Genomic DNA, 11,473 nt, shown 5'->3' with positions numbered 1-11,473 from the left:
CACGCACAGTGATCCCGATCTTTAGAACTGCTCATGTGGCGCCTTTGGGGCTCGATTGAACTATTCCTGGAACATAAACATCTCTGGCAACTGAAATCAGCACACCAATAAGCTTTATGGGTCAATAAAAATGCTTGTTATCTCAAATAATTAAACCAGCACATCGTTAACCTTCAAACCAACAATTGCAATAGATGATGCAACCAAGGATACCATGCCGAATAAGGTGTGTCAATAGATGTTCCATTCACACAACAGTTGTTTTCCTTTTTGATTTTTGAAGAATGCACGCCACACTATGTTGTAATTTCTAAAAAAAATATGTGCGTGCGAAGGTCGAACTCGCGACCTGCAGGTGCGTGGCAGTGGATCAGACCTGTTACCACTGCGCTAGTACTACTGCCTGGCTAGCCAGGGCCTACTGGGAGTGACGGGTACCATGCCATTGGAGCATGTACCAATGCCGGGGCGCCACGCAACGGACGAGCGGGCCCCGCACCGCACGGCGATGAGAAAGAGAGCACGGCTGCATGCCGATGCCGGCCCCAGGACGGCCAGAGGGAGAAGCTAGAGATCTTCAAGCGAGATACGTACAGAGGAAAGGGAAAGATAAAGAGAGGGAAGCACTCTAGCTACCACCATAGCACAGGGAGAAGGAGAAGAGGATAGGAGAGAAGGGGAAGGGAGCGAGGCGAGCGAAAGGGAGGGATGGGGCGCGGCAAGGTGGAGCTGAAGCGGATCGACAACAAGATCAGCCGGCAGGTGACGTTCGCCAAGCGCCGCAACGGCCTGCTCAAGAAGGCGTACGAGCTGTCGCTGCTCTGCGACGCTGAGGTCGCGCTCATCATCTTCTCCGCCCGCGGCCGCCTCTTCGAGTTCTCCACATCCTCATGGTACCCAGCCACACCTAATTCCGCTCCGATTTGTTTGTTTCAGCCGAAAATCTTCGCCTTTTTTTTCCTGCACCACAAGATCTTCTCCATGCATGCATGTAGATGTAGAGCTAGGCCGCAGGCGGATGGTAGAAATAAGATTTCGCTGTTTCGGGGAGGGAAATAAGATTTGGCTGTTTCGGGGAGGGAAATAAGATTTCGCTGTTGCGTCTTTCTTTCCAATCATCCATCCATGTCCATCGCAGCAACCAGAGTTCGCTCGAAGGTCTCTTCTCTTTTTTTTTTACTGCACCACAAGATCTTCTCCATGCGTGTAGATGTAGCTAGGCCGCTAGGATGGTAGCCTCTCGTCATCTTCTTTTGCTGTTTCGGGCAAAGATTTTGCTGCTGCGTCTTTCCAATCACCCATCAGAGCGCTGGGTGTGAGATGCATGCGTTTCCCCTTTCCTCTTTTGGTGTTCACGCTCCAGATCGACAGATCAGAGCTATGTATGTGAAATCAGAGCTACTACTTGCTTGCCATAGCTAGCGTCTCCAGATCTGGGCAAACGCACATATAGTACTTTTTTCCCATTTCAGACCCGCCCGCACAAACTATTTCATTTCTTCTCTGCTGTCCTATTGCCTGGCTAGCTCAGAACACAAATCAGCTAGTTATTCTCTTGCATAATTGATTCATTTTATACTACTGTACATGTTTGATCTGATCTTCCGTCCATGCATTGCGTTGGGGAGTTCTTGGGAGACCTGGCTCCCTGTCCCTCTCTATCTCTCGTGTGTGCATCGTATCGCTCACTGGCTAGGAGGAGATTCTACTGTTCCATTGGGAGCCAATCCTCCGGATCCTCCAATTCTACTGTTCCATTGAGCCCTCGTCCCACTCCTCTATCCCCGTCTTGTCTGGGTGACTCAGGCCGTTCGCGCAGCACAGCACGCTGAAAACGACAATGCATGTAGTACATCGGTGTGCTCGTCACTTGCACAGAACCCATCAAGGTGCTGTCCTGTGGCCATGGAGGAGCAGTGCCATACTGCCATGTTCTGCGCATGTGAACCGACGAACGAATTCATCGGTTAGTAGGTACCAGCAGTGCGTTTTGGCCGTAGACATTTGGCAGACAGGCGTACGTACGTACCTCATCCCCGTCTGCTGGCGAGAGCTTATCGTCGTAGTACCGGTACCGCTCGTCCTTTCGCGTCATTATTATGCCATAATCGTATGAGGCTCTAAAAATAAGTGTCGTCGTTTTAGTTCGAACGGAAGGGAGTACATGCAGCTTTACGGTTGCGGGAGGAGAAATAATACCACCCATTCCTTCCTAGTTTTAGTTCTAACTACACGTGGCACGGTGTCTAACACATGTTTTTCGCCGTCATTCTTTAATATGTACATGATATTTGAGAAACTAACGAGGGAGTGGTAAGAGATACGGGGGACAAAAAATCATGGCAGAGTTTCATGTTTAGGAAAACATCCTAAACATGAATATGGATCGGAGGAGGTATCAAAATTATGTAGAGAAAAAAAACGTGAATAAGCTAATGTAGTATTTAGTTGTCATGATATCCGGAACCAATGCACATGGTTTTGCAGCTATGACCATTTGCACACCTCAAGTTTTTTAAACATGAATTAGAAGATATCAGAAAAGGTGCACATATCCCCCCCCCCCCCCCCCCCCCAAATATAGAAAAGGTGGACAAAAAAGGTAGAATTGTCATGACGTATAACGATTTTTTAAATAGAAATCCTAGGGTTGAGGTGTAAAAAATAAACCCATTATAATGTTAGTGTTATCATTACTTGTACCCAGAGGGTGTCCACATGTGTAGAAATTCTTGTGGTTATCATCCTGGATACTCTAGAAATCAATCAATTCCTCCTCTTTTTCTTATCGTTTCGCAGAGGGGCTTTTGTTGTTGTTTTTGTTGAGAATTTTGGCGAAAGATTTGTTTCCCTGTCATTTTGTTGGCTGGCTGTTTCCCCTTTCCTTGATGCTTTTTTTTTTGAGAAATTTTGGAGGCCTCCGTTTTTTGCTAACTAGCATCTCCGGTGTGTGTTGCTGGATCTCGTGTGACATGCATGCTTCGTTTTCGCTAGCTAGCTAGCTAGATTGCACTACTATTCCTACTGTTCCATTGGAACCACCCGTTGGGTCCCTCCCCCCACGGATCCAATTCTACTTTCTTCCCCTCGCAAAAAATAAAATAAAAATACTTTCTTCCATCGAGGCCTCCCCCTCTCTACGTCTTGTCTGGCCGGGCGCCGTACGCGCACGCGGCCGCAGCGGCCAGGGGAGAGATATGGACGGAAACGAAAAGTAATCCGAGAAAATGAGATGCATCGATGCGCTCGTCAGGGGTTATCCTCTCCTACGTTCTTCTCCTTGGCATGCATGGGAGCGGATCCTCCGCCGGCTGGTCCTATAGAGCTTTGCATTTGAGTTTGACAGACGGCAGGTGAAATGAAATGTGTAGCCCAGCGTACCCGTCCAGTACAGTCGAGTTAAGCAAAGTACTAGCAAACACGTCGAATGCGCACTGGAACTTACGAGAAATACTAGTCAAAGACGTTCTTATATTATGGAACGGAGGGAGTATTAAGCCCCGTAGTACCCTGGGTGCTTCTACTTTTTCTTTCGGTTGCACTGGGCACGTGAAATCACGTCACAAGCGTACGCAAGTCTTTTCTTTTTTTGAATGGCTAGATGGCATGACAGATCTGAACATGTTTTTCTCTTCCACCTTGCAAATGTGAATAGTTTTCTCTTTTATGTCCTAGCTACTCCCTCTGTTCACTGTTGTTATAAGATGTTCCAACTCTTTCCCGAATCAGATGTATATAGACGCATTTTAGTGTGTATGTTCACTCGTTTCGGTCCGTATTTAGTCCATGTTGAAATTTTCAAAACATCTCATAGGGGTATTTGTGAAAGGAGGGAGTAGTACACAAGGCTACACAAACTTACTGGCCTTTTTCTTTATTTCTAGAATAGCATGTACTTACAAAACAAATTCCGCATTAGAGGTCACGCTATGCTATAGCTGCCATGCATTTCTTGCGTACCCACAATGTGATGTGCCCAATATAATGTCCTAATTTTCTCAATTAAAATTGTTCCATGTCTTTAAATTTTCAGAAAATCGGCCATCTATTCGTTAATGAAAGATATGTTGCAATCTCTACAGTGTGGGCATGTTTGGAATGAGGGCTCTATTTCTAACTCGGTGATCCTAAATACTGATTCTTCATCTAAGGAAAAAGAGGCAGTTAAATGCATATTAATTAGGTTGCACACTTCTAGACCTAGGCCTCTCTGGAACACTGTACTGTAAGAAAAAAAAAAGCAGCAATTGGCTAATGTAGGATTTCTGAAACCAAGGCATGGGGTTTGCAGATGTGGATGGCCCTTTGGATACTTCAAGTCTTTTTAAATATTAATTTTAAAATGTTAGAAAGGGGCATGCATGAAGAATGAAAATTTAAAATTTTAAAATGTTAGGTAGGGGAATGAAACATGAATGTTGTTAGGGGTTTCATTACTTCGATCTAAAGGACCTCTATAGGGAAATTCCTGTGGATTAAAATCCTACAAATTCTTACAAAGCCCTTCAATCCAAAGGGGATCTACAGTTGCATACAATTGTTTAAGTGACATGGTGGCTTAGAAATTAAACGATCTAAAAATGTCCTATTCGTTTGGTCGTGTCACACTACAACGTAATGAAATCCCTCAGTCTATACAAATAGTTTCTTACGTTTATTAGGTTAAGGCATATTTCATGATTTCTCTTCTTTCAAAACTTTCTCTATATAATCCATTTTTCTTGTTGTTCAACAGCATGTACAAGACTCTAGAACGGTACCGCAGCTGTAACTTCAACTCCGAGGCAACTGCAACTCCGGAGACCGAACTAGTAACCTTTTCAACATATGCACTGGATAGATTTAATCTCTCTTTCTTCAAATAAGACATAATATGCCACAACATCAGATATGACAATAACTAATTAACACTGGAGAGGACTTATCCTCTAGTTTCAGTGTGATGTAAATACATTATGTCATGTATTCTAGTAAGATTAATTTGGTAGTACCTTGTAAACAAACGTACATAACTATGGTTTGTGCATAATGTTGTTGTGCATTATAGTCATGATTTCACTCGATTAATCAGTAGACTGTTAATTCTCTTATTCAATCTAGAGCAACTACCAGGAGTATTTAAAGCTAAAGACAAGAGTTGAGTTCCTACAGACAACTCAGAGGTATGTAGTCCCAAGCCAACTGTAAAGAAAATGTTGGAAATATCATATGAATCTTTGCTTAGGTGTTAGATATTTAATCTTGTCATGCAGTTTAGAGTTGAGTCAGTGCCTATAAGTCTGCCAGGGTGCATCATAGGTGACATGGAGTTAGCATGCATGCATAGAGAGAGTTTAGGAATTGGATAGAGCTTGGAGTGATCAGTGAGGAGCTGTGAGATGCAGCACCAACACCACAAAGTGCCTAAAATTACTGATCTTGTGCAGAAATCTTCTTGGCGAGGACTTGGGCCCACTTAACATGAAGGAACTTGAGCAACTGGAGAACCAAATTGAGATCTCTCTCAAACATATCAGGGCGACAAAGGTACATACATCGTCATAATCAAGTTAATTAATTGGTGAGCACATTTCCATATATGTACTTCTCAAGCAGTGGTTCAGAAGCATGCTGTAACATATAAAAATGTTTGAGATCAGATTTATTTAACATGTAAAATGTAATGCTGACCAGCTATTTCTGTGTACACTTGTACAGAGCCAGCAGTCACTTGATCAGCTCTTTGAGCTCAAGCGCAAGGTTACACATGTGACTTTATTGTTCAGCCTTCAGGTTTTGGTCTATATGTATCTTTCAGCATCTAGGCCCTAGAATTACCAATTGCTAATTTGTGCAGGAACAACAACTGCAAGATGTTAATAAAGACTTACGAAAAAAGGTACAATGCACTAATATGAGTGATAAACCTCATCTTTTCCGTCATGGTCTTTCATCATTCTATTTTATTTCCAGCATTGGTTTAGTTAGCCTGATTGTGCCATTTATACCCATACTCTTTTGGTTAATCCTCATTTGGATCTGCATGCTTATTAGGATTTCCATACATAGTACTGTATGTGGAAGCCTCACTGATAGAAAGAAAACATATATATGAAGGGAAAATTAGCACTAGCTGATGTCGTATTGATTTGGTTAGTCCAGTCAATCATCTAGTTTCTTTCTTCTAACTAGTAAAGAATATTCAGGTAGGGAGGGATCCACTGCCCCCGGTGACCGTTCAAAAAACTAATTAAAGAAAGGCCGTGCAACTAAAAATACGAGACATGGTGTGATTAGAAATGTCCTGCCCTTCCAACAATTTTTTTCATTATGTATATTTTTGTTTGTTCGATGGAAATGCACAAGAATCATAGAATTCTTGACAAAAGAAGGTATTTGTATTGTTGTTAAAATTCCATGACAGTTTTTTATGGAACGGTAAATTAACGGGTGAGTTCGGTTACATATCTTCAAAGGAAGTGTGATCAGCTATGCATGTTTCAACATTTATCCCTTTTTGTACCAGATACAAGAAACTAGTGCGGATAGTGTTCTACAGATGTTTTGCCAGGATGTTGGACCAAGTGGGTCTAGTGGCCATGCTAATCAAGCTAATCAACAGGAGTATTTTCATCCTGATTGTGACCCTTCCCTTGGTATGGGGTAATTGTTCTCTTGAGCTATTAATACAAAACTACAAGTATGATACCTACCTTATTAACATTAACTATGTTTTTTTTCATTTTAATATGAATTATCTCAGCAAAAAAGAAAATTCTTATCAGCAACTCATACTTTAGAAAAATATGAATTGATTTATAAACCTTCTTTTTGGACATAGTACAGTATATCTGAACTATAGATTGCCACCATGCAAATACAAAACTGAATAAAATGCAATGTGCATTACCAGCAGAAACTGAAAAATGTCACACTAGAACAGCTTGTGCAGAATTAACAAAAAGTTTCCTTCTCAAATGTGTTTTTTGTCTATTAAACTTTTGCATAACAAAATCTGTTAAAATCACAGGTATGATCATGCTTACCTGGATCACTTGAACAAGGAATGAATAGATGGATTAGTTGACGCCTTAGCGCAGATATCCTGCGCTGGGTCGACTTGATAATATTTCAATCCAATGCTCTCTTTTACCCGTGGTTTCTAGCTTAAACCATACTATTATGTACTACTAATCAGGAGCTCATGTTGTAGAATTACTTTAAATTGAAGAGAAGAGTTATCTGATTATGTTGGGTGCTCATTGGAGGACACAATCTCACATTCTGAATTTCAAGTACACTGAAAGGTGCACCTTGTCAGTGACAGTGCATAGCTATAAACAATAAGTCACCACCTAAGGCACTGACAATCATGCGATGAGATGCTGAGAACTGTTTGTAGAGCAATTTTCATCCTGAATAGACATGCGCGCAATTTGTTTTTTTAGAAAAGGAGGAGGACCCCCGGCCTCTGCATCTGGGCGATGCATACGATCACTTTATTAATTATTCTCACAACACCTTACAAAGTCATACAACAGTAAGACTAAAGCCACAAGCAACAACTGTCGCTACTCCTATCCAAATAATGAAGGGGTGCTGATAGTCTGGGCCTAATACCAAACAGACATCGCAGTCAAACCTAAACATCTAAGACCCGAAGTCCCAACCAGGACGCCTGCCGGGTATGGGGCACCTACCAATCCGACGCACTCCTCAACCAGGACGCCTGCCGAGTATGAGGCCGCCGCTGTTGTTGCCGTGCTGCCCTCGCCCTTGCTCTCTATGTGACGCCGTGGCTCGAACCAACAAGAAAGGGAGATGGATAGAGGTTTTTGCCCGGAGCACGAACTCCGCCCCACCGCGCGAACGGCGTATTATTTCTTCCCTGAGCACGTACTCAGTCTCCCGGCTACATGGCTTACAACACAGCTCCCCCGATACAACACACACTCGAGGCCAGGCCTTTTGTAGTCCCCAGCAGCGCAACGCCCAAGTTTTCCATGCGCACGACGCGGCCAGCTTCACCTGTGGCTGCTAACTACCGTGCATGGCTAGCCCACCAACCAACTGACTCCTTGCATGTAGGCTGCTAAATTAGATCCAGCCAACAACCTATCCAGAAGTCTATCCTACCGGTCATGCACTCACCTAGCTAGCTAAGTCACACCACCACGTCACACATGCGCGCACACACACACACATAGACATGGCTTGCTGCTAACATTTACGCCCCAAGCCATGACCTTGCACATGTCAGGCTCGTCGTCGACGTCGCGCCATGGCTGTCGCACCGCGCCGCTGAGGCCTCCGCCGCGCAGCACCCCACGTCCCGCGCTCCCAGACTCGTGTACACGACGCGCACGCACGCAGTCGCCACGGCCCAAGTCCAGCGCCCTGACGCGGTCAGTTCTCCGCTGCCTTCGTCACGCCACCGTGCCGCCGTGCCCTTCGCGCGCATTCCAGATGTCCTCGCGCTCCCGGCCCGCGCTCCCGCCGCGCACATACGCGATCTGCGCAACCAGGTCCAGCGCCTCGACGCGGTGCACTCCCGCGGTCCCGACGCGTCCGACGCGTCCAGTGCGCACCCATAACATGCACCGGTCACGTCCGACTCGCCGCCGCACTTATTGCCTTGCACCGCTGCGCCGTCAACCGCAGCACAACACCTCCACGGTCGTCGCCCCGAGCCGCCGCGGCCTCTGCGCCACCACGCAGGTCCTCTGCGACCTCCTCGTCTCCGTGACCGCCGCTGCTCGTAGCGCGCATGGCATCACGCCACATCGCCGCGGACTCGCCGCGCGTTGCCGACGCCACGCGCTCGCCGCGCGCACGGCATCACGCCACACCACCGTGGACTCGCCGCGCGTTGCCGACGCCACGCGCTCGCCGCGTGCCGTTGCCAAGACCTTCATATCCGCCGCGGACCGCGCGCGCCGCGGACGCCGCCGCGCGCCACGGCCGCCCCTCGAACCTTGTGGCTCTGATACCAATTGTTGTTGCCGCGCTGCCCTCGCCCTCGCTCTCTATGTGACGCCGTGGCTCGAACCAACGAGAAAGGGAGATGGACAGAGGTTTTTGCCCGGAGCACGAACTCCGCCCCGCCGCGCGAACGGCGTATTATTTCTTCCCTGAGCACGTACTCAGTCTCCCGGCTACATGGCTTACAACACAGCTCCCCCGGTACAACACACACTCGAGGCCAGGCCTTTTGTAGTCCCCAGCAGCGCAATGCCCAAGTTTTCCATGCGCACGACGCGACCAGCTTCACCTGTGGCTGCTAACTACCGTGCATGGCTAGCCCACCAACCAACTGACTCCTTGCATGCAGGCTGCTAAATCAGATCCAGCCAACAACCTATCCAGAAGTCTATCCTACCGGTCATGCACTCACCTAGCTAGCTAATTCACACCACCACGCCACACATGCGCACACACACACATAGACATGGCTTGCTGCTAACAGCCGCAGCCACCTGCCACCAATCCATCTTCAGTGATGTACTGCTGCACCACCTTGCCCGGCCTTTCTGCCATCAACGCCCCCACGACGGCTGATAACGTCACCCTCCTGCGCGAGTCTCTCGCCACACATCGGGCGCCGGGTCTCCAGTGCACCACGCCGCTGAGAAACGCCACCATTAATGTGCAGGATGGAACACCGCTCCACCAATTATTCCATTCACTGGTCCCTTGAGCCCGTGTACACCTCCAAGAATGACGCCACAAGAGGGAAACGACGCAATAATGCCGCCGTCATCCGATCTACTGATCTAGGGTACCCCCGGAGGTAGCAGATAGTGGCCTAGAACTTCTCAATAGCGATGCCTTCAACAAGGGAACGACACCGAATAGTGCCGCCATCGCCGGCCTCAGCTGCAGCCGCGAGCAGGTCTTCACCCAGATCTGTTCCAATGGCCTCCATCAAGCGTCTTGTGCACGGATCGTCCACCACGGCGGCCGCCGCGTCGCCTGTCACGAGTCCACAGCCGCCAACACATTCTCCGCCGTCCGGGCCGCCGCCCCGGGATCCAGCCCTCGCTGGCCACCGGAACGAAGCCACCGGGCCCCATCAAGGGCGGCCAACGGGGGCGAAGAAGCTAGATCCGGCCTCTCCCCGCGCTGAAGCCACTCCCGCGGCCCTGCATCTCGCCCGCGCCCGAGGCAATGCAGGCAGCGCATGCGCGCGCAACGCCGCGGAGAGGGGAAACGCCCCGCCGCCACCTTCCCTGGGGCACGCGCGGACTTCGCCAGCGGCCCCTCCAGCGGCGGTGAAGCGAGGGAGGGGGCAAGGAGGATCTGGCGGCGATGGCGCTAGGGTTCCCCCGTGTCCCCCGGGGGCGACGCACAATTTGTTCAGATTTTACTGTTTACCCGAGTCATAAGAGCTCCTGTGCATTTTGTAATTCCAACTGACATGTTTATGTTTATAATTGTTTGTACAAGAGAAATGTAGTTGACTAGGGCACATACAAGAGTAGCAATTCATGTCCACTTGCATATTGAAAACAGAAAGTTAAAATTAGATATTTAATATACCATAATAAAATGAGAAACATGCTTAGAACAGTAGTTTAATATATAATCAAACACTTCATTTTGAAGCCATACAAACACACATGGTCTTATTTACCGACTTTTATTATGTCAATATGCATTCCCATAATACATGTCCCATAATATACTGTATATAGAACATTCAGAAGGTTGTCATACTATATATAGAACACTCAGAAGGTCGTCATATTATCTATAAGTAGCATGTCCCATAATCACACCACAAGGTCGTAATATTACCTATAAATTGCAAGCATATATGATAATGTCACCGATCAAGTTCTTGCCCACTAGCCGCAAGTCTGTGTATGGGTGACCAGCTCAACTAGATGCGTCTCCTCCTTCACATGCACAGTAATTTCAGCTGGACCCCGTGTCACGAATGGCGATGATCCAGATTCATTGCTTACGAGTGTGTCATCACACCACGCCATCTCCATATCTATCTCATGGTCAATCTTAATAGTGTAGTCCATATGGTTGAAGATATAGTCCATGTCAACATCATCATCTATACTAGAGACTAACGCGCGCTTCGCAGCGCCATTCTTCACACGCATGATTAACTCTTTTGTATCTGGTAGATTATTGTGATCGGTTTTTTGTTTGAATTTTATCCTTGTTGGCTTGTGTTTTAGTTATGTTTCGGTGGTGTTTTTTCTCGTTTGTATATCTCATGTTAGGTAGCCTCCGGAGATAATATTTGTTCCGAGAGGAGAGTGGAGTTGTTTGATGTGTGATTGTGATTGTGATGTATTTACATGTTTCGACCTTGATATCAGTCGTTGGTGTTGTTTGGGCCTCTTGGGAGCTCCTATACCATGCCAGAAACCGTGAAATTGGTGCTATAACACTTGCATATGGGCCGCCCCATGAAGCTTTCGGTTGCTTAGCTTCTCTTTCGGCTCGTCCTACTGCCAGCTCCATAATAATTGGT

The 11,473-nt window shown here is 46.9% G+C and overlaps 1 protein-coding gene across 3 annotated transcripts; it reads left to right on the top strand.

Moving 5' to 3' along the window:
* Nucleotides 1-510: 510 nt before the first annotated feature.
* On the top strand, nt 511-7,347 carry LOC147958230 (MADS-box transcription factor 5-like). Of its 3 annotated transcripts, none has more exons than XM_087535574.1 (8): nt 511-893; nt 4,736-4,811; nt 5,101-5,162; nt 5,427-5,526; nt 5,698-5,739; nt 5,837-5,878; nt 6,506-6,679; nt 7,010-7,347. In XM_087535574.1, exons 1-7 carry the CDS (start codon nt 709-711, stop codon nt 6,644-6,646), a joined length of 648 nt encoding a protein of 215 aa, XP_087391700.1. In that variant the 5' UTR covers nt 511-708; the 3' UTR covers nt 6,647-6,679; nt 7,010-7,347. The 3 variants fall into 3 exon arrangements, with proteins under 3 accessions (XP_087391700.1, XP_087391699.1, XP_087391698.1); XM_087535573.1 differs by having other exon boundaries at nt 6,506-6,635; nt 7,010-7,345; XM_087535572.1 differs by having other exon boundaries at nt 6,506-6,642; nt 7,010-7,343.
* The last annotated feature ends 4,126 nt before the right edge of the window (nt 7,348-11,473 follow it).

Source organism: Triticum urartu, chromosome 7A (genome assembly GCF_056163025.1).
Source record: "Triticum urartu cultivar PI428250 chromosome 7A, HENAU_Tu73, whole genome shotgun sequence".
NCBI lineage: Eukaryota > Viridiplantae > Streptophyta > Magnoliopsida > Poales > Poaceae > Triticum > Triticum urartu.
This window is presented reverse-complemented; position numbering and strand designations above follow the sequence as displayed.